The sequence below is a fragment of the Chenopodium album genome, chromosome 13 (genome assembly GCF_948465745.1).
Source record: "Chenopodium album chromosome 13, dcCheAlbu1.1, whole genome shotgun sequence".
Taxonomy (NCBI): domain Eukaryota; kingdom Viridiplantae; phylum Streptophyta; class Magnoliopsida; order Caryophyllales; family Amaranthaceae; genus Chenopodium; species Chenopodium album.
The window spans coordinates 15,601,015-15,625,623 of NC_137846.1; the positions used below are offsets into that span (position 1 = coordinate 15,601,015).

The 24,609-nt window shown below is 35.4% G+C and overlaps 2 protein-coding genes across 2 annotated transcripts; one reads left to right on the plus strand and one right to left on the minus strand.

The window, feature by feature from the left end:
- The first annotated feature begins 7,591 nt into the window (after window positions 1–7,591).
- On the plus strand, window positions 7,592–11,640 carry LOC145576394 (putative arabinose 5-phosphate isomerase). The gene is made up of 3 exons (XM_081634162.1): window positions 7,592–8,300; window positions 9,649–9,872; window positions 11,102–11,640. Exons 1-3 carry the CDS (start codon window positions 7,659–7,661, stop codon window positions 11,256–11,258), a joined length of 1,023 nt encoding a protein of 340 aa, XP_081490288.1. The 5' UTR covers window positions 7,592–7,658; the 3' UTR covers window positions 11,259–11,640.
- A 4,023-nt stretch (window positions 11,641–15,663) lies between these two features.
- On the minus strand, window positions 15,664–24,550 carry LOC145574638 (putative lysine-specific demethylase JMJ16). Its single transcript, XM_081632472.1, has 12 exons — window positions 23,808–24,550; window positions 22,658–22,962; window positions 22,477–22,548; window positions 22,199–22,276; window positions 21,578–22,084; window positions 21,231–21,455; window positions 20,605–20,766; window positions 19,419–19,787; window positions 17,158–18,472; window positions 16,971–17,074; window positions 16,534–16,734; window positions 15,664–16,116 (listed from the first exon to the last, which is right to left on the minus strand). The coding sequence occupies exons 2-12, from the start codon at window positions 22,955–22,957 to the stop codon at window positions 15,841–15,843; spliced, it is 3,609 nt and encodes a 1,202-aa protein (XP_081488598.1). The 5' UTR covers window positions 22,958–22,962; window positions 23,808–24,550; the 3' UTR covers window positions 15,664–15,840.
- Window positions 24,551–24,609: the final 59 nt, after the last annotated feature.

The window sequence follows — 24,609 nt, forward strand, 5'->3', positions numbered from 1 at the left end:
GATTATCAAACAAGGTGAAATGTGAAAAGTCTTGTGATGCGGTTGTTTTTTAAAAATATCCTTCTTTCTGTTTTCAAAAATATTTCTTTTCTTACTCTATTTATGAAAATAGCCATTCCAATTTAGCTTGGTCCATGATAAGGGTCCAATAATAGTGTAGTTGGATTGGGCTCGAAAAGAGTTTTCCAACGATATATTATAAGCCCAATTCCGATGAATAATGAGGAAGTTATGGATTAAATTAAATTTGGCCCGAAATGAATTTTATATGCGGCCCAATGATATAGAGAAGGGCCTATTAATTATTATTCCAAAAGTTATTAGGATTGATTTTAATCCTCTAGAATATCTAGAAGGTTCTTTTAAATTCTAATAGTGTTATGATTGATAATTATATTTTAAAGAGTTTTATTTGGAATAAAATAAGTGTTTTATAATAAACCTGATTTTAATTTGATAAACACGGAATTTGCTGCTTAATCATATTAAGAAGAGGATTCCGTACAAAATCTCGTTTTATATTTTAATTAGCGCCAAACGACAAGGTCTGTCTCCTGGTGCTAATGTCTGTCGCCTGGCGCTAATATTGTCGTCTGGCGACAGATGCCGGTTTTATTCCGAATAGGACCTAATTTGTTTCCGGACTATTTTTCTATAAATAGGGTCCTAGACCTCCGTTTTTTTTACAGACAATCATCAACAATCAACAATTCACAATCTCTCTTTATTTTCTCTCTAAAGCTAGAAGCTTTCTCTCTCTCTATTATTTTTCTAAGCCTTCTCTATCTCAAAATTCCTCATACATTAGTTCTAGACACACCTAGCCAAGTTCGAAGTTGCCTTCGCCCTAGACGTGAAAGGTTTAATATTTCTGAGGGTTTGGTCCCAAATCCTTATTTCAATTATTTAATTTAATTGTTTGATTTAATATTTTCCTTGTAGTTACTGACACGTGTATTTTGTTATTAGAAAGAGGTACGAGGCATCAAAGTAAGTAATTTAATTGTTATTTTGATATAGAAATCATGCTTTGATTATTATTGTTTCCTAGTGTCGTGTTAGGATGCTTTTATTGATTTCTAATATCATGCATGTTCCTATGATGTCTCCTATTCTTTCTTTATATCATGTTAGTATCTTGCTAGGAATAAAGCTTTAATCTTTATTGCTTAGTGACATGCTAGGATTTGTTATTAATCTTGTTAGTATCATGCCTAGGATCTTGCTAATCATATTATTATGCTTTATTGAGATTGAGAATATCATGATGATGATTGTTGTTGTTATGTTGCTTGATATATATTGTTGTTGTTATTGCTTGATCACGCCTTTTATGCATGTTTAAAGAGAATTTGTACTTGTAATCACGCTTAATAAGATAATTAATCTTGTTTAGGCTAATAAGATTATAATTCAAGTGATCACCAATAATAGATTTGTTTGTGCATTAAATTCAACCAACATAGATTAAACAGGTTTAGGGTTAATCTATTGGTTGTATGTTAGTTAGAAAGCGCACATGAATACGAGAAGAATAAAGTAGAGGCCTATTTAGGGCAGGTTCAATCTCTTTTAGGTTGGATTTGTACCTTCATCCCGAACTACCAATCATGGTTCCAGATCTATTGGAGTTAACAATCTCCTGGATCGTTAAGGGGTATAAACTTCACCCTGTGAACGGTTTACAAGTTTTTAAAACTTGTTAGCGATTCTTTTACTCTAGCTTCCTTCCCTTTGGACGCCACCATGCTTAAGTGTATGATCACAGTGGGGCTCAAGTGTGGGATGCTTGAAATATTCCCTACACACCCTTATATATTATGAGAGTTGAATTTCTATGTATTATACTTGTAGACACTAAAAAATGTCTCCCCGACTGAAACCCGATGAAATAAAGGAGGGAAACCTTTCGTTGCCATTTGGTTCGTGTTTAGTGTTGAAATAAAGGAGTACTTGATTTTATTTCTTAAACGATTTAGTTTAGCGTTTTTAGCCCATATTTATTTTATTCTTAAGCCCAATCCAATTCTTTCAATCCTTATTTTTATTCTTAAACCAATTTGTAAATAATCATCTAATTCACAAAGCAATTTGAGTTTAAAACGAACTTTTAAAAAGCAATTTGAGTTTGAAACAAACTTCTAAAAGACTAAATACACTCAAAAACCGCTTTAAAATGGATAAATTTCATAATCAAAACGTGCATAAGAGTAATTTGAATAAAACTCAAATTTGGATCTTGGCACATGAAGACGCTTTCGTTGTGTCATGACAGTTTCCGTCACTGGACAATGGTTTTCGTTGTGTGTTGCGCAACGACGATTTCCATTGTCATGCGACGAATGCTTAGATGGCGCGACGGTAATGCTGAATTGGACGATGTAATTTTTTTTATCTTTTTCTAAATCTTTCTCTATACATAGCATGACCTTTCGTGGGTTACGGGCACCATTTTCTTTCCACCTTCTTTCTAACACTCTTATTTCTTAATTCTCTAAATCTTTCGTATTTCTAAACCTTTAAAAATTCCTCCTTCAAGTGCCCCTACACATCAATACTTCATACGAAGCTTTATTGGCAATGCACGGCGTAAAAGGTTAATCATAAACCCTAAGGGTTTCAATCTAAACTCAATTTAATTTGGTTTTCTTTAATTTAATTTAGTTTCTTTCAATTTATATATTTTATTGAAGTTTATTAACCGTTTATTCATGATGTAGTTGCAAGGTTTTGCAATCAAAGTAAGTAGATTTCATTATTCTTTATTTAATTAATTCTACAGTATTTTTTTTTCTAGCATCATGTTTATGATCATTATTTTTTTAATTATTAGTATCATGTGTAGACGTTATATTAATCTTGTTAGTATCATGCCTAGGATTTTAGTAATAATTGTTTAGTATCATGTTTAGGATGCTATTAATTCGTTTCTCTAATTGTTATTGAGTTGCTTTCAATATTTTTATGCATGCTTATATAATTTATTTTATTTGTTTTGACCACATATATTACATGTTTAATTAGGAATATATAATAGAAAATCAGGCTTAATGAGATAATTTGGACAACCGGTTTAGGTCATGTTCCTATTACTCTTGATGCTAAATTCAAGTGGTCACAACAATTAGATTTATGTGTGCATTAAATATTCAATCAACTTAGATTAATTAGTTTGGAGCGAATTAAATATTCAATCAACATGTTGCTATAAGAATCGAGTATAGGCCAGTACAGACGATATTGGGTTCATGCCTTAATCTATATACCATCATCACCGAACATCCAGTTATGGTTCAAGACCACTATGGAGTTAGTAATCTCATGAATTGTGAATAGGGTGTAACATTCATGGATCAAATCGTTGTTGCCTTTTGGTTTGTCCCTTTTCTTGGTTGTCTTTAATGATCCATGAACAGTTTACAAGTTCCTTAAAAACTTGTTGGCGACTCCCTATTTTTTTGTCCATATCGTTATATGTCAAATCCAACTTCCTATGATTGCTAAGCATAATAACGCATGTTCCATGTAGGCGCACCTCGAGCGATGCCTATAATACTAAAGCAATAATGATATATTTGTATTTTTTCTCCTTAATCCTTTTATTTTCGGCAATTTCACCAAACGACACTAGGTTTTTTAAAGGTTCACTAAATGTCATTAAGTTTTCACAAATTCACCAAATGCTACTGAGATTTTAAAAAATTCACCGAATGTCATTAATGACTAACGGTCGTTAACTCCATTAATCATTAGGATCAAATCATGACACGTGCCCGTGATATGATTGGTTTATTTATGGGCTCAAATTAAGCTCAGAATTGGAAAAAATAGCGTAAATGCCCCGTTTTGTTTGTCGAAAATATCTCAATTAGCTTGTTGTTATTTTTTAACCATGAAAATTAATCGGATAAGGTTTTGGGGGTCATTTTCAACCTTTAAAGTTCTAATTTAAGCTCATAATAATTGATAATCCCTAATTCTGCCAATTTGTAAAAGGAAAAATTCTTAGGAACAATCCCACCTTTGGGGTGTCCGTGAAAAATAATCCCACATTTGGGATCTTTTTAAATAATCCGACCTTTATACCCAATCCGCTTAAAAAGTCCCAACCGGTCATGTAACATGTTATAACAAGTTACATGACACGTGACGACCTGTGATTGGTAAAAAAAAAATAATAAAATAAATATTTTAAAAAATTAGATTTTTTTAAAAAGAAAATTAATAATTAAAAAACCAAAACCACCAATTCAAGCCACCATCCCCGCCCTTGAATCCGATCCCCTACCCCGTGTCTCCGACCACCCACACGACGATGGCGACAACGCTGGTGACAGCGCAAGACCCTCCCCCTCCCTCACCCACGAAACCCAGACACGTTTAAACCCCGATTCCAGCCGTCCAAACCACCAACCCGCCTCCCTCCCCCACGAAACCCAGGCAGCAATTAAACCACCGTCGCGATTCCGGCCGCCAAAAACACCACCACGCCTCCCTCCTCTTCCCCTTCCCGATTCCGGCACCTCGCCCGATTCCCGTCCTGATTCCAGCCTTCTTCTTCTGGGGTCTAGTTTGGTGGGTTTCGATTTTTCGTGATCCCACCTTTGGGGTTGGGCTGGCTGGGGTGGGATCTTGGTCGTCGGTGCGGTGGTTTCTTGGGGTGGTGGTTCCGGTGGGTTTGGATGGTGTATGGGGATGGTGGTGGGGCTGAAACTTATGTGATGTTGGTTTTTTTTTTATTTGATTTTTTTTTTTAATTTTAGACAAATCAAATTGTGACTCATGTACATTAAACTTAAAAAAAAAAAAAAAAAACTTTTCAACCGTTTATTAGTCACCTGGGACTATTTTCAGCGGATTGGGAATAAAGGTGGGATTATTAAAAAAAATCCCAAAGAAGGGATTATTTATCGTGGACGCTCAAAAGGTGGGAGTATTCCCAACAATTTTTCCTTTATAAAATTGAATTTCCTAATGAACTACTATAGACTTAACCTCAATTGTAACCCTAAGCCTCTAAATGGATTTAAGAATCCTAAATGTCTAATTTGATTAGGAATCCTAAACCTCCAAAATATATATATATATATATATATATATATATATATATATATATATATATATATATATATATATATATATATATATATATATATATATATATATATATATATATATATATATATATATATATATATATATATATAGAATTGAGATCATGTGAGAACCAAGGTGAATAATAGGAACTAGGAACTAATCTCAGCCATTGATTGCACTCCATCTAATGGCTCACATTGCACCCGCTCTCATTAATGGCTCGTAATTTCGCTGTTTTCAAACTTTTTTTCAGTTTTTTTTTTTTATTTTTATTTTTTTAACTTTTAAGGCAATTTCATTTACTTTAAGACTGATTTCATTTACTTTTACTAAATTTTCATTTACTTTTGAGAAATAAAACTGAAAACTACTATATAAAGTTAAAATTTTACAAAAATGCTATTAAAGACACGGAAAGCATGTGAGCCGTCCGATTAACATGTTTTATGGGTCTAGATTAGTTTCTAGTTCTTATTTTAGCCTTGATTCTCATTATAACTTGGTTATATATATTACCAAGAACATGGGTGAACAATTGTAATAACATGAGATTTGCATTTGTAAATCAACAAAATCCAACGCCTTTTAGCAAAATTTTGCTTTTAATTACCAAGAACATGGGTAAACAATTGTAAAAAGGATGATGAAACAAAAAGTAGGCCCCATAGATGGAAATTTAGGACAAAATTGTTAGTAGGTAGTCCTACACTCCTACCTAAACATTTTGGGTAATTAGGGTATTTTTTCGAATAACCATATATATAGTTATACACATGTATAACTATTTTGTCGTTTATATGCTTGTGAACCTTGATAGATGAAATAGATCATTACCCATAGTAATTTTCTTACTTTGGAATATTTGGAAATCCTGGAATATTGAATCATTTTTAAACAATTAGTTGTTTTATAAGAGATATTTAAAGTATTTATGATCTTATACGTTAACGAATAGAATTCCATAATACATATGGAATATATATATATCTTTTTGGTTTTTTTATTTTTTATTTTTATTTTTTTTTTTATTATTTTTTTTAACCTATGTCTAATTTAAAACCAATATCACATCCTCCTATTCAAGGAATCAAGGGGTTAAGTGGATATCCTCTACCTGGATTACTAAAATTGAATTTTGATGGCTCGTTTTGGTAGTAATATGTAGGCATAGGAGTAGTAATTCATGATCATCGTGGTAAATCTTATAAAAAATAAGTCAGACTTTTGGCTCTAGTTAATTAGCCCTTTGCAATGGTATATTTTTGGCTATTTAATAAATTATAAATTTAAACACCAATTGATAGCTTAAAAATTATAGTTATATAAAGTTCCCAATGAAAGATTTAATCGTTGATGGATATTTTGAAGAATTTGCTTCAACATTCTAACTCGATTCAACCTTAAAATGTTTTCAGGCTAGGAAATTACAAGCCATAAATTATTTGGTTTCAATAGGACATTTGATGGAAAACCACTAAGAGATAGAAAGTTTTCTTATCTTCTTTGCTTTCATATGTAAGGTTAAACGGTTGAGGGAAAATGACAAAACCTAATGTGTACCTTTAAAATAACAAGTTTTCAATAACTATAAGTTACCGACCAGAATTCCAATAAAAAGTACAAATAAAATTGAGTTTTTTTTTTTTTTTTAAATGATTTTTCTAATAATAAGTTTGGATGTTGTTCACATGATTTGTTTTATGTATTCGTTATAAAAGAAATTAATTATGAAGAAGTGAATTAAAATGACTTTGTTCTATCGCATTTATAGAACATAAACAAGAACAATCAGGAAAGTAAATAGCGAAATTATCCATATTCGATAAGTTTGGTAATTCGATAAATTTAAGTAAAATAATCCTTCACAATGAATGGAGGTAAGCTTGTTTAGTTTATCCCTATCGACATTTTAAAAATGATAAGTACAAGTTTTCACAACCAATTTATAATTACAAATAGGTTTTAGAACATATAGAAACTCCCAATTCTATTCGTTATAGTGAATGTTTTATGTTGTTGAATTAATCTTTTGTGTAAATTTTATTCACGGGATGCTTTACTAAAAAACTAAAAACTATTGTTGAATATAATACATGATAAAGTATCCGTCATACACAAACGAAATTCATCACGTTAATAAACAGGAAAATTCTCAACATGGCAATTAACGATTATACCCCAAATGAGCATTGATTGGCATCCCTTAAATTCCAAACTTCCTTATCTACACTCAACTTTCAACCCCTTACTAACCTCTCAAAGAATCCCATAAATTTAGTGATTAACTAAATTTCTTGACCCCACCCAATTTTGCAATCAAATCTAAGGACTAATTATTTTATGAAAAGTACCATGAAATTATGAATCTCAATCAACTTCACCGACATCACACCCAAATTTAGCTGGCAAAATTCAAGTCTTTTTCAACATAAATCACTCCAAAACTCCAAATATATAAATAATAATCATTTCTTAAAAGCGGGAAAATCCAAATTAATCAACATTCTTTAAATTCTATTCCAAATTTTCCAAAAAAAAAAAAAAAAAAAAAATCATCAAAAATGGGTTCTCTTCCTGTACATTTTGATCCCATTAAAATTGAAGAACAATCAAAATTAAACGAATCAACCCTCTTAAATTTGTTCAAATCCCAGCAAAATTACCTGAATTACTTCTTCCAACACTTAGATCTCTCACAAACCCTAAAATTCACCCAAATTTTGCTCAATTCAAAGGGCACAATCATCTTTACTGGGGTTGGAAAATCTGGGTTTGTTGCCCAGAAAATCTCTCAAACATTGGTTTCTCTCGGAATTCGATCTGGGTTTCTCTCTCCAGTTGATGCCCTTCATGGGGACATTGGAATTCTAACAAGAAACGACGTCGTTGTAATGTTCAGCAAATCAGGGAATAGTGAGGAATTGATTAGATTAGCCCCTTGTGCTAAGGCAAAAGGGGCTTATTTGGTTGGAATTACTTCAAATTTGAGTAATAATTTGATGGGTTTTTGTGATCTTAATGTGCATTTGCCTCTAGAAAGAGAATTATGCCCTTTCGATCTCGCTCCGGTTACTTCCACGGCTATTCAGATGGTTTTCGGGGATACCGTGGCGATCGCCTTGATGAGCGCTAGGAATTTGAGTAAGGAGGCTTATGCTGCTAACCATCCTGCTGGAAAAATTGGGAAGAGTCTCATTTTTAAGGTATTGATTTGGGTTTTTATCTTGACTTGTATTGTATAATTATATGATCATATGATATACTAGTATAATGTTATTTTGTTTTGATTGTACCTCAATTCTATTTGTTATAGTGGATGTTTTATGTTGTTGAATTGATTAGATAAATTTGTATTGTCAATGATATGATTTTTGTGATGATGGAGTTTATGTAGATTAGTTATAGAGTGAGTTTTGATCTTATGTTGAGAGTGTATCCCGTTTGTTATTGGGTTGTACTTGGTGTTGTTTTCGAATTCGTTGTGAAAAGTTAATTTATAAAATGATGTGTATGAATATCTATCGGGTTGTAGTTATCACTAGTTCAAATTACACTATCAATGTCACTGTAAATTCCGAGTGGATCCAACAGTGTGGTTTTAAAAGTATGTGATTCATGTGCTTCTAACTGTTGGGCTGGTTGACAGCCATTGTTGATTTAAATTCTAAGGTATTGGTATATGTTTATTGAGTTCAGATGAAATTAAGGCGAGTTAAGATGTTTGAAAACATGAGTTTGTTGTATAAAAAAATGGATGTGAGGTTCAATAAAGTTGTGAGCTTGTAAGTGGCATTTTGAATGTCGGATTAACCTTTAAATCACTCATTTGGGTTAGTATATAATATTATGATTAGGTTTTGGCTGTTTGATGCTGCTTTTTTATGTTCTAAAAATATTACCTTTCGGGAGTATGAAGAAGAACTATGATTTATTCAAATAATGCAATAAAAGTAGAGGCTGTATTTTGGTCTTGGGATTATGTTGTGATCTGTGGTGAATCTTTGACTAATACAATGTGCGTTCTAAATACAGTGGGTAAGGGTGTTGAATTGAGATTAGAAATCTAATTACATTCAGCTTTTCTCTTGCTTCTAATTTTTCAGACTAAACTTTCAGCGTGCATGGTCAAAGATTTTGTATTATGGCAGTAGGAATGTAGGAGGGAGTATATGTATTACATGTTCATGACATTTGATCGTAAAACTAATGTTTATGTTGGCCTTTTTGTACCTAACTGACATAGTGACATGAGAAAACTACACTATCTTATGTCATACAACTTTTGAAGCCTCATTAATTTGCTTTTGAACGAGTTTTGATATTGTCAGGTTCAACGGAAAGTGGTGTTTTTTAGTGTATTGTGCAAGCATTTATCTCGTAGTGAAATATTTCCTCAGGAATTTTTAATTTCAATCAGATGATGCAATTAATCGAAAACTCAACTAATATTATAATGCAGCTCTAATTTTCATTACGAAAAGACGAATGAAAATTGTGGGAGGGGCTTGGAGGTCGGACTACCTTCTGAGTTGATTTGTGTGGCTTTTGCAGGTAAAGGATGTCATGAAGAAGCAAGAGGATCTTCCTGTTTGCAAGGAAGGAGATCTTATTATGGATCAGCTAGTTGGACTTACCAGTGGAGGATGTGGATGCCTTCTCGTTATTGATGATGATTACCATCTAATTGGTACCTTTACCGATGGAGACTTGAGGCGTACACTTAAAGCCAGTGGAGAGGGAATCTTTAAGCTTACAGTTGGAGAGATGTGTAATAGGTAACTATTCTCTCTATATACTTAATTTTGCAACTTTAAAACTTCGCAAACTTGTTTTTTTAAAACTAGACCAAGTATTTTTTTATTGGGTTGAGGAAGCAAGAATCTCAGGAAAGCCTCTAGTAGGTAGCAACATGGTATTGTTATGTCAGCATGTTCTCTTTACTGCTGCCCTTGTTGAATTCATATTGACAGTTCCATTTATGCCTTAGCAAGTCACACTTAGAAAGTTAGCATGTTCTATCAGGATGAATAATCTTGTTAAAAAATTCTCTTAGGCAGAGTTTTAGAACAACCTAGTCCTTGATGCCCAGCCAATTTGCTACAATTTCTCAACTATTATTCAGAAGTATATAAGAATTATTTTCTGTAAGCCAAACGTACCGTCTTTTCCTCAAAGCTTTCACATACAAGTTTGATATGGGTTTGGCTATTGAGATTAGAAGTGACAGAGCTTATTATGACCTGAATAGTGGAGATCTATGGAATTTTACAGCATTACATCATACCATCAACTCAACGTGTCTCTGTAGGCTTTCCACCTGTGCCAACTAATTATACATTTTGCTTGTACTTATCTTTTCCAAACCGAAGAGTCCTGTCAGGCCCTTGACTGCAAAAAAAAGTATTGACTGCTTGCTCTAGTTCAAAACATATACAAGTGGCCAGATATTAGATTGGTCTATTACAATTCAGTTTATTATCTTTTGAACAAGATTTCTTTTAGATGCCGTATTTCAGCTCTTTCAAGGATAATGTCGTTCTCTTTCTTACATGAATATTTGCATTCTTTTGGTCAATATTTCAACAGTCCGTTTGGTTAAGGGTAATAAATGATGGTAATGGAAATGTATATAAGTTTTTAGCAAAATTCAATTTCCATTCCCATGGTAACGATTGTTCATCCCAAATTAACTCTTTTTCGTCACAATTTTGTATCACCATCCATTACTATTTTGGATGGCATGTTGGTAATGACATTTATGGAGGAAAACATAAGTTTGGGGATGAGCTTTTTATTGATATGGACATTAGAATGTGACTTTGATTGCCAAACACTAAGATTAATTCTCATTACTGTTATATAACTGGCTACCTAAATGGGCCACAAGGAATACTTTTTAGTTTTTTGTTTTCTGCAAGCAAAATGCATCCTGCATTTTTTTCCTTTTCCAGCATAATATATATTCAGCCTGCTCACCGGGTTTCCTCTCTCTGATAATGCGCAGGCACCCTAGGATCATTGGACCAGATGCTATGGCAGTAGAGGCAATGCAAAAGATGGAGTCTCCACCCTCTCCTGTGCAATTCTTGCCTGTTATTAATGATCAAGACATTTTGATCGGGATAGTTACCCTGCACGGTTTAGTTTCTGCAGGTTTATGACTTTTCGTTAAAGAATTAATCACATTATGTTGTGTTTGATTAGCATGGCTATTCATCGGTATTCTTTCTATAGGGTCCACTAGAGCTGCTCTCTTTCTTCTTTTGTCAAATTCAATCATGTGATAGATATAGTTGGCTGGTAATTGGTCTTAATCATCTTTATTATCTTGTGGACCACTTATTGTATGTCATTAGGTAGTTCAGACTATGTATCACAGTATCGCATTCTTCGTTGTATTCATGTACGGCTTTGTTCCTTAACGCCGAAGCTTCTTGTGTAGTAGGATTCGTTTACATGAGTTTTTCGCATCTGTAAAGTGCCTTATTGCTGGTTGTGACACCTTGGTATGATTTCTAGTTAATAATACGTTTACAAAGCTTACTCCATGTCTTGCACTGGTTAGTTTCAGCTAGATAATACCATATTCAATCCAGGGGTTCACTAGAATTTACCATTTGCGCTCTGGCAATAATTAATGACACCCTATGTTACTTAGACTCGGTATCCATGTCAAACGAAAATACATGCCCAAGTGTATACTTTGGCTAATTTGTGCAATGATTTCATAATTTTGGTCCAAAATAAAGTGTCGAATAAGTGATTTACCTATGTCTGAGTGTCAAGAATCCGACATGGATAGCTATAAGATAAAGAGTCCAAGTAACATAGGCGATAGCTAATGTAAAATTCTAGATATGTAGCCAATGTAGGACCAAGAATTATATGTTGGAAGGGAAGGTGAGTGAAACACACGAGGGAAAGAAAGTTTGACTTGCATTTTATTTCCAACACTATTTAAAGTTGAGGGAATTTGAACCCAAATATAGTACATTGGTCATGTCTAGTTTTGTGGTTTTGTGCGGTTTGTGGTTTGAAAAATGCGGTGCGGTTTCCAAAAATGAACAAAACGTGTTTTGCAGTGTTGTGCAGTTTACGGTTTGAAAAATGCAGGGTGGTGCGATTTTGTGCGGTTTAGTGCAATTTCCAAAAAACATTAGACCAAACCGCACTTTGATGCGGTTTGCGATTTAGACCATCAAACCGCAAACCGTTAGACCATTCTATACTATATTTTATTAAAAATTAAAAGACCTAGTGAACACTGAACTAACAGTAATACAATAATGGGACCTCAGGCTTAGAAAACAGGAAGTAAACTCTAAGAAAGCATCTAAAGGGAATCTAATACATCAAAAGGAGTCGGATTCTGACATCCTCCACTTAAGCTGTCAACGACCTCGTCGAATTACAAGAGTTACAAACAAAATTAGAAAATCCTAAACTATCTTGAGTCTCTAGTGCGCCATTGATGCGGCTGACTTCTTGAATCTTTGCTGATTCTGGAGCTGGATCTTTGTTGTTGTCGAGGAGCTTGTCTTTGGGGTTGTTGTGCTCGAACAACTTGTTGAGAGCGTCATCTCTAAATTTCCTCCTGGAAGTGGTGTCGGTTGAGTTCTGGTGGAGAGCTGCTTCCACGATCATCTGTTGGGGAGCAGCTTCTTTGAGATTGTTAAGGAAGGAAACCCGTTCGATGCGTAATCCAAAGCTATTATTTAATAATTAACATTGCTAGTTATGAGTTAAAGGTAAATTGATTTATGATTGCATGGCGAGCATGTTTTAATTATTTTTATTGATGATAGGATATTCATGTTAGTGTGGTGCATATGTACTCAGCTTTTGCTGATTCGTACTTTTGTGTTTGTGTTTGGCTTTCCTTTGGTTTGCCTTACTATGACCCATTTATATGATGAGTAGAGGGTTGAAATAAAAAAGAAGTGACAGGTACTTGAAGCATGAAGAGTATGAAGGGAATGAGTACAGAGAATTACTTGCTATGCTTTCATAGTTCTGTATTTTGAGTTAATGGTGTATTGGATTATTGTTTATGGGCTAACATTATTATGTTTATTGATTTTTTATTTGGATTTTAAAAAGGGTCATGTTTGGATTGGTTCCAACTTGTGAACTATTTAAATTTTATTTTTGTTTTGAGGTTGTGAACTCAAGTTTATTTTAAAAATTGGTTTTTATTTTAATCTTCCGCTGTGTGACTTTGAAAAATAGCCTTAGCCGTTATCACGGTAGCGGTAATATTTTGGATATTTCCTAAAAAGAGTTTTATTTAGAATAGAAAGTGTATTTTTAAAGAAGGAAATTTCCAGGGTATTACATTAATAATCTCAACTGTTAGCGATTAACTTTTAATAATCCCAACTAATGTTTATTATCTAATAATCTCAACTATTAGCGATTTACTTTTAATAATCCCAACTAATATTTATCATCTAATAATCCCAACAATGCTATGTGTTTGCCTCCAAGGTTCCAATAATCCCAATCGGTCACACCAAGTCAACAACCTATTATAGTAGGTTACCATGACGCGTGTTAACACGTGATTGGTCCAAAATTTAAAAAATAAAATTAAAACATAAAAGAAAACTGAAATTAAAAAAAGGAAAATCTCTCACCCCTTGCCGTTAGCAACCCCACCACCACTTGTTACCCTTGTCAGCGGCCAGAGGACCTACCCGCTGCCGGCGGTACCATCCTGACCCAAAGCCCGCCCCCCGTCCCCCTTCCTTGAACCACCTTCCCTAATCCTAACAACACCACAAGCGCTCCACAACAACTCCAACCACTACACGCCTCCACCTCAGAGCCACTCCGCATCTTCAACACCAAACACATCACAATCACCGCCCAGCAGCAGTTTACGTCACACCCGACCACCAAACAGTTGTTGCTCGCCCATTACCACCAAACTCCACTGTCACAGCTGCACCAAAATTACAGCCGAATAATTTTGGCCATCACCAATTACCACCAATCACAACCACAATTCGCAGATCATCCACAATTTTGACCCAATGTCGTCGTAGGCTCTATGACGGCGCGCAAGCATCAGCAACAACCCGCAAGAACAGAGCAAATCACGAACAATGAGAGAGAAGATTGAGGGGTCTGTCGATGATCGAGTTGATTGCTGATGCCGCGGTGTTTCTTGGATGTGTGTCAGTGGTGGATAGGTTTGAGGATCGAGGGTAGGTCAAATTGGGTGGTAGAAGGACGGCCGGTCGATTTCGGTGGCTAAAGGGTAGGGATGGCAACGGGTCGGACTCGGAGCGGATTATGCTAAATCCGACTCTGACTCGACAGGAAGTTGGAGGCTATATCCGACTCCGAGACTCCAACTCCGACTTCATTATCCGACCTCCGGCTCCAAGTTTTTTTCGTTATTCAATATACTTTGAGAAATTAGGCTATTTGGGCATTTACAACCCACATCCAATGCCACCATGACCCATACAAAAATCCACTATTTATTGGAATCAGAGTCGGATAATCCGTCAGAGTCGGACATTTGTCGAAGTCGAATTTTTTGTAGGATCCGACTCCGACCCTCCTCCAACTCGGAGTCGGATTATTTTAACGGAGTCGAACTCGGATTACTTTTTTCTTGGACTTGGAGCGGATTTTTTTCCTCGGATCGGGGCGGAGTAGGATCAGATCCGGACTGGATTGCCATCCCTACTAAAGGGGGTGGCCAGACGTTTTTCGGTGTGTTTAGGGCTAAGGTTTGGCGGTGAAGTAAGGTGGCTGGGAATTTTGGTTTTTTTTTTTATTTTGGCAAATCACGTGTTGCCACAAGGTTATTAAACCCAAAAAAAAAAAAAAAAAAAAAAAAAAAAAAAAAAAAAAAAAAAACTCTTTCAATAGGATGCAAACACAAAGCATAATTGGGATTATTAGATAATAATCGCCAATAATTATGACTATTAAAAATAAATCGCCAATAGTTGAAATTATTAAATAGTATTTTTCTATTTTTATTTACGTTTATTTATCAATTAATGAATTTCATAACTAGAACAATTATGAATATTACATTTTTGAAACGTGCATGACATATCATTAGATGATTTGTTGTCAATCAAACCAAAGTAGTCCTATTTATTCCTGTTATTTACACGAGTTTATCTATCAGTCCTTTGAAATTATCAAAGCTTGTATACAGGCAAGTGGATATAGAGGCAAAACGTATCAATCAAATCAACACATAATGAATTGAAATCATATTCGGTTGATGAAATACTTGATCATTCAATTTAATTTCACAACAAATCATATTACTCTATGACTTATTAACTTGTCACGAGTCTAATTAAAATTAGTAGCATATAGAATAGAAGATAAAAGGGTTTGCTCATACTCATGTTGGCACCTTATAATTAGTTCAAAACGCTGCATAGGATGCAGCAAGAAATTCCTATTGATGTAATTTGCAATTAAATCTCCATTTAAATTATTTTATGCACTGAAAATGGGATCCTAATGAGTTAACCAAAAAAAAAAAAAATATCCACCAAACCCACCCTTTAAGAAGACTGGAAAGAAAAATGAAGTATCCAAAGGATAAGTTTCCAGCTTCTTCTGTCACTGCTATTTTCTTTTAAAAAAACTAAGTAAAATGATGTAAAAACGCTACGAAGAATTTACAAATCAATCTAACAGACGACCTCCAGTCTCAAGGTTCATCTGCCATTATGTTATATCCCCTTGAGACTGGATGCTATACTACCTTGATCGGTTCTCAATCTCCTCGTTTAGAACACGAGTCACATGACTCTGGTTATTGCCCAAAATTGCCATTAGTGAATGTAATTCTTCAGGGTTTGCCTTCTTGAAAAGTCCCCTGAGTATTGTTTCAGACCCTCCTACCATTGCTCCTTCCAACTTATTACTAGGGTTTAGGTTGTTTCCTCTAGATAGAAAACACTGTGAAATCTGTGCAAGGGGCCGAGAGTTCCAATACTCTGCACATACGCGGTTTTTGTCTGATGCTTCAATAACCTGTTGAACAACAATTGCATTTGACATGAGTACTACTACTTTTTTCTTTTTTGACATGAGTATACAGTAGTCCCAAGCTCATGACTCACAAATACTCCGTAGTTAGACTAGCAACCACAAATTGCAATATGAATGTCTGATAAATGCGATAATATGTCCTCAACCTCATGCTCAGTTGCTCACCACAAAGGCACAAGACCAAACAAAGTGACAGCATGATTGCATAACTTATAGAGACAAAAGTGAAAAAAGAAAATGTTTATTGCTAAATATCTCTACAAACTTGAGACAGTCTGCCAATCAACCAAACCCGGAATGAAAAATTCAGTTGTATTCCGATAATTATGGTCAAAGATTAGAAATCATTATTTAACTTCTCAATTTAGCTTGTAGTAAGACAATTGAAGAGGATTGTACCTGAACAATAGCCGGAGAGGTAAAACCAAACATTTCAAGTCCATCCAAGCTGCCAGGTGGCTGCAGAGGGGGAAGAAGCTTCACTTTTCCCAGTTTATGCTGCTTAGTGATCTCCTGATTGACTCTTTCACGAACCATTTCCCAGCATTTATAAGGTGAAGTGTGGACAAATAATTCACTAGGCATATGCTCTAAGGAAACCTGAAAATATTAATACAGCAACAATAGAGTTAGATACAAAACAATTGTCAGAACTTTTGAAGCATAAACAACTAAACAAGTATCAAGCTGGTCATACCAAAGCTGAATGGCGGCCACAATTTAAAATATAAAACAGAACAAAACCTTCTATTTCTTGGCATGAGTTAGAAACATACACTTCGTAGCACATTTTAACATGCAAAACTTGATTTGAATAACTGAAAATTGCATATTACCATAAATAGCGGTCCTTTCGCTCCTCCATCTAGAATTTCAGAGATGTAGTTGCACATATTTGTGGGATCTGAGACATTTATATATCTGACACGGCTTTTAAACCCTGCAGAAGAAAATTATTTCCATTGTTAGGTAAATGATACCAGAAATAAGTAGGATAATATGTAGATAGCACATGAAACAAACCTTTCGGAAAAATGGCTCTGCTGGTGCTCCATAGATTTCCAGGAATCACAACCCCGACTTCTAGCAACTCAACATTGCAGTTGATTCTCCGCACAACTTTTGCAATGCGTGGACCTTTCTGGCGAGGATATTTGTCAACGCTACTCTGACTACAAGATGGGCTCCCTGGAAGAATCCTTGCGTCGTCAAGAACTCTCTGCACAACACATTCATCCCTAAACTTAATGCCATAGCCCACATTGGGAGCGCATGCTGTATTTTGAAGTAAGCTGTCAGGAGTGGAGGCATCTGGATCCCTTTTCTCAATACTGGAACCTATAGAACCTTGATGACAGGAAAGATTATGTTCATCGGATAGAGCAACTGTTTCACATTTTACATTAGCATCATCATTAGGGGATGTTGAACAAGACATACAATCATCTTTATGCCCATCGGAGATCAAATTTAAATTGGCTTCAGCAGCCAAGGCTGCATTAGCTAGATCACAAAGATTCAGCTTATGATCTGATCCCTCTATCTCAGGAACAGTTGGACTATCCTGACTAATTGTTTCCTTATTTGCATCAGAATATGCTTTATTGGATTGCTCATCCTCATCATCACTAAGGCATATCAGATCCTCTTGCCCATGTGAAGATGGCTTCGTCTGAAGTTCCAGTACAGTGCACCTCTTATTTGGAAGTTCCACTTCATCTTTGCTGATGTGTTGTTTGTCACTCTTTCGTTTAATTTGGCGGGACAATTTGATGGGAGGGACCTTTGTTGCTTCTAAGGCCAGTACAGCATCAGGGAACTTCCCCTTTTCCACCAAAGACATCTTTACATCACTCAAAGCCAAACCAGCTGGAATTCTTGCAATGTCTTCTTTATTTTTTAAAGTTATAGGTTGTGAGTTTGCCTTGCATATAGTACTTTCACCTGGATGCTCTGAATTTGCACCATTAAGCCCCACAATTTGTCCATTATCTTTGGAGATGCAAGAACTCAAGGCAAGTCCAAGATCAAGTCTGGCCCATCTGTAAATGGCACTCAGTTTGCCTTCCAGAGCATCAGCCAGGAGATTCAATTCTGAAACATCATAACGGAAGAGGAAAAATTTTCCATCCCGACCACATGAGCACAATTGTTTTGCATGATTTAAACATGCAAATCTATCTGGGGAACAACGACATCCAGCAGCAGACAGGTGCAAATCAAAGAAACATATACTGCACTCCCTCTCAGTAGTGGCATCAAAACTATTCTCCATCTTCAGAGCCTTGGCAAATTTGCACAGAAATTCCCTCCTTACATTCTCTGTATCAACACGTGCCTGCAGGAAGAGATGGTTAACCCAATCATTTCCAGTTGTCATTTAGCCAAAAACCACAGCAAAAAAGTTTTATGTTCAATTTAATTTTTTAAAAAGCAACCACAGGATATAAGTTACATAATTGAATTTGGACAACATATAAAACTTATTTGAGATCTTACAGACTGACAAATATAAACAAAGTGGATCATTGTTCAACATACTTCTCTTCATTCAACAGCAACAAAGATGAAGGCAGGCAGAATGCAAGAAGAAAATATTAACAAGTAAAACTACAACACTATTAACTATCCAAATTCATCCCTCACGCCCTAGATGAAAATTCAAGCGAGGCTTTCATAGAGGGAAATAACAAATATAAAAACCTAACAGTAATCACAGAAAAAATAGCTGAAATAAAAAATGCGTTAAGACTTTTATAAAATACCACTGAACTAATGATGATGAACTTTACCTAATTTTCATCAGATCAGGACTATGTAACCACTTATTCAAGTTTTGACATATAGGCCATCTCAGACTTTGAAAAAAAAATAAAAAAATCAAAAGGCCTAGTGGAATAGTGGCCCACATTTTAATTTCCTGAGTCATAAACTTGTAACACCAGTTAAGAAGGTGCTGATATAACCTTTTTTTTTAAATCATGTATCATCACCCAACCATAACTAAAGGGGCCATCTTTGCGTATAATAGACTCAATTAATAAAAACTAATAAACTATAGAATCGCAGCTAGATATGCTACTGAACTGTTTAAATGTTGGCCTGTATCTGTCTTCTGCCATCCTAAACAGACTTCATTGCAGCATTATAGGGGAAAGAGGCCTCAGCAGTAATGCAGTGTGTGTGTGTGTGTGTTGGGGGGGGGGGGGGGGGGGGGGGGGGAGGAGCCCTGCTGGCTCTACCATTCATTGCCTTCAAGAGGAAGTGATACAAATATAACATACCCTGAGAGATTTTGCCAAGATACCATCCCTGCCACAGACATCCTTCCATCTCAAATTATCTATTGTGTTTTTTCGGAGCAAATTGAGCTCCCAGTTAGCTTTTACTGCTTCCCTGGCTGCTCCAAGCAACAATTTATCATGAGAGATAGTTGTTTTTCGTCGCTGCTCACGATAGAGCTCCACAGCATTTTGTCCATGAGGAAGCCAATCAATAGGAGCTACATTCACTGCCTCAGCACAGTTGAACCCGGAATTGAACCCAGCATGATATGCCCGAGGAAAAGTCAAGACAAATTCCCCAGCATTCTGCACACACCGATAGACAGGCACCCCTGCTGATTTTAAGATGGATGGAGAAAGCTGGGTAACCTGCACAGAATGGACAAACATTATGACATTCTTAAAATACACTCAAAACATATCAAGGGCGCAGATAAATAATAGCAATAATAAAAATATATAAAAAAAATAATAAAAAAGATGTACATATACTATTTTGCTTGAAGAGATATATATGAATGTTATGCAACATTAATTTCCTCTAATAGCAGTACACAAACTAATTAGAACCGATGACAGTATTCATTATGCTTGATGTATTTTGCCAATTTTGGATATAACATGCAACGTCACAAGGGAAATTCTGGTCTTTCCATGAAAATTTATGTCAATCGAATAGAATTGGTTAGGAGAATGAAGAAGGTTAATTTATAATGGAGCTGCAATACTTTTCCGATTCACATGAATAAAGCAGAGTTGAGAATCCTCGCAGTGTTTCCAATATATTACTTTGGGACAGAGTTACTTGGCTTCACTTTGGAATATCCCCTCAAACATATTCCAGAAAATTGATCCCTCAAAAATGCCAGATATTAGAGTGTATTACAAATCTTCGACCAGCTTTCTTCTCTTTTTTCAAGAAGAGAGGATGCCCTCTAATCTGTACATGCTATTAGTCCTAAGAAACATAATCTCATTCTATTTCCCCTTATCTATTTCATCATTCAATTCTCTTATTCCCCCTTACACCTTCACCCCCCCCCCCCCCCTCTCTCCCACCCAAAAAAAGAAAAAAAAAAAAAAAAAAAAGAACATAACCTCTGCACCTCCAACAAGTCAACAACAGCCAACAAAAAAAAAAAATGAAAAAAAAAAAAAAAGAAATTCAGATTAGATAGAAGCTCACCAACTTATGGAGGAGGTCAGGCTGCTCATCAAATAGATCAGGCAACCGTTTCTTCATTGCTTCCTCCAGCTTAACGGCTTCCCTCCCAGGAACACCATACCATATTTTTGGAGCCCCATAATGCATGTAATTCAGAGAATACAGATGATGATCTTCGACATGCTACTCATATAAAAGGATAAAAACGAATCAGTTACAAATGTCTAAAAAAGGCAATTAGGAAAACCATGCAATACAAGCCTACTATATTATATTAACATTGAAAAAAAAGTCAAAAAAAAACACAAAGACATGACATGCTATCTTTGAATTAAATAAATTACTGTAACCCCATAGATTCTTTTAATTTCAATCCACGGGAAATTTAGCAGAGCTTTTCCCACTCCAGCATAGCATCAATATGTCAAATAAGCCAACTGAACAGCTATATACCCCAACAAAAGAGTATTTCTCCCTCCCTCCCCTCCTCTCCCCTCCCCTCCCCTCCCCTCTATTTAATCTTCTGTAACAAGTTTCTCATGTTTAACAATTCCTGACAACATGCATTCAGTGAAAACAAATTTCTGCACTAAATAGAAGCATATCCTAGGATTGTGAAAGAATTAAAGCCATAACTATACACTCACCCAACAAAATGAGGAAAAGCACATTCCGACATACAACCACGGCACTTGAACACCTGATATATCTGCATTTTCATAAGATAAAACGGAACCTGCAAGTCTAGGTAAATTGTTCAAGTTCCATCCAGATTTCACATAATCCTCATCAGAGGCTGAACAGCCTTGATCATAGAATTTCGGGAAGCCACTACCAAAAACTCCGGTCTCCAGATCAGCCCCATAAAGAACCTGAAAAGATATCCCAGTACCAAATTACAGTTAGTAAATGAACAAGAATTTAACAAGCCCCAACCCCACCCCAAACAATAAAATATTATTGATGAGAAAGTTTGCCAAAAATATCATCCCACCTCAATTTCATCGGTAGGCTTCTCAACCACTCGCCAATATTCACCCTCTATATTAGCAACTGATGGCTCCCAATTATCAGTAGATCTGTCCCTTTCCATACCTGATTCTGTACAGTTTTCATTTCCAAAATACTGGAACTTAAAATCATCAGCATATTTCTGGAATTCATCGAGAGTGAATTCTGGGCCAGGTTCGAAGCCAAATTCAGTTTCCCCAAGCTCCAAGGTTTTTCCATTCCCAGGCCCAAACTCTACATCCATTCTTGAACATCTTCTCCTTTTCTTCCTGGCATTATTATGAACCTTGGATTGTTTTCTAGACGCATCACGATTCTGCAGTTTGTCAACTCTCTGTACACGGGTCACAAACTTGGCCTTTTCCCATAAATCCTTTTTCTTAAGAGGAAAGGGAGGTTTCCACAATGGAGGAGGAACAATGCGACAAATTCCATAAATTTCAGCTATTGGGCGTATCTTTTCAATATACCTTATTGTATCTTTAAATTCCTGCAGAAGATCAAAGCATCCAACCTTCAAACAACTGGGATAAAAAATATGTGCCAGGAGATCTGGATATATATGACATGGTGAGGAAAAATAAAGTTATCACAACATAGAGACCTCTTCATTTGGGTAGAACACAGGCACCTCTTCTAGGTCAGCCCTACATGAACCTTCAGGGTGCCATCTTGCAATAACCTGTAACAGAATTGAAGTCATAAAAGAATTACTTATATATTTGAACCAACAAAGGGCAACGGTTTGAACCTTTCTGCAAACACATGCTGAAAAACATCAGAAACACTCATAGGTTTTTCACAGTAATCAACTATATACTTTAAAACCGCGGTGTTGTAGAAATGCGGTAACGAAGACAAAGGGCCATAGCCAAAACAAACCTTTTGACAATTTTGACAGTCGGTGCAGCCACGGATGACTCCTTTTGGGAGGCCAGGCTTTGTAGGAAAGTTCTGCACAGACAAGTGACAAATAGATGTCAGAAAAATAAACCACAGCGACATTCAGAAACTCAGAATCAAGTGCTGACAATACACTACACAAAGTGATTAAGGGAATCACCTGATCAAGCTTTTCACAATCAGACTCTTCATCAGAACACTGATTGTATCGACCATAATTCATGGACGGTCTTCGCCTCAGGGACCTTGTAATCTTTCCCCCACCACCATATCCAGCTTCGGATTTTACATCTACAGGTTCTTGTCGCGAAAGATTTGAAGAAACTGAGCAGCAGGGTTCACTGTCAGCATTTTCCAATGTCTTCGACTTGAAAGACGTGAAAGACTCAAAACCAGGTGGAACTGCCAAAAAATCGAGATCCTCTTCCTTCAAACAAGCTCTAAGAAGTTCAGTCCCCATAAAAGCTGCACATATTCATCACATAAAAATGCTTGGAGTCAATAAATGGTTCCAATGAACATCTTCTAAAGACAGGTTGCAACAAGAAACCCAAGAAAAAAAAAGTATCAAACAGCAATACAGCATGCAATGTACATTAGCAAACTCTGCAAAAAAGGGATACATATGTACAAATTTCTGAACTAAGTAGAGGTAAAGACTAATGCAAGACGAGACCATTAAAGCTATAAATGCAAAGATTATATCAAATGTCAGAGATCACTACAGGATATGAGGCCAACACATGAGAAATTTGTTCCCAGTACTAGAAAAGCAAAAATAATCCAACGAAGATAAATACAGCCGAAAATCCTACTTTGATAACTTAATACATGACCAAGCTCGGCAAAGATCATGATACTCGAGGTTTTCATTAACAAATTTTGACCTGCAGACTCATAACGATTCGACAAATCCTAAAACAATGTTGATGGATAACAATTGATCATCAGTTCAGTTTTGCAGCAGATCTGTATTTCTGAATCTGGATTACCAAACTGCAAATTATATGGAATCCAAATTATATATAATACTGTATGTACATCATATCCTGAAATCAGAACACATCTGAATATCCATAACATAGGAATCGAGTAAAGGCAAACTGAATTTTTTGTTTTTCTTGACAGGAATTACCCATCAGGAAATCATCCTTTCTTGCAGAAAACCACCATGTCAAAATTATGATTCTAAATATCCCTAATTATGGAATATTCACATTATCAATGACTGCATGTACTTACAGAACAAGGGCAGAATTTCTGATGAACATATACATATCAGATGATTAATTAATTTAATGGGGACTTACATAATCTTGATCTAAAAGTATCTGAATATCAGGTTGACCAAGCCAAGCTGCTGAAACACTGCATTGACCACAACCTTGATTCTGATAATTACAAACACACTTTGGTAAACCCAGAAACAAAAACTTCAGTCCCAGTAAATTCCCAGATAAAAAATAAACAAATATAACAAAAAAATTATTATTATTATTTATCAGGAAAAAAAGATTGACAAGAAATTGTCAGATCTAACCCTAACACCTCTATCAATAATATTCTACCCAGAAAAACCCAGAAAATCCCAAATTAGAAAAAACCCATTAAATTGCAGAAAGCATCAAACAAGGAAATAATGAATTGGGATCAAATTGGGCTGATTTATTTTTTTATTTTTATTTATTTTTGAAAAAAGGTAAAAACAGGAGAGAGAAAAACCCAATTCAGACACGGTTAGGATAAGGGTAATTCTGGAAACAAAAAAAATTATTGGTGCTGTGATGTGGCCTTCAATATGTTGAAGAATTAGGCAAAAATCCCTATCCCTATTAGTATTAAAAGTGTTTGTTGTTGTTACAAACCCTAGGAAACCCAATAAAAAAAAAAAAAATTGGGGATTTTGCCACCCACTTTCTTCAAAGTTCTGGTCCGAAAAAAGGAAAATAAAAATTTGGGTACTAGTACTTGTAATTAATTATATGAGGGATAAAACGTGTTAACCTAATTTATTTGGGTATGTTCTCATTCATGCTCTTCCTCTTTCTTTTTTTTCTTTTTCTCCAGAAAGCAACAAAACCAATGTTATATGGTAAGCGAAACGCGATAAGT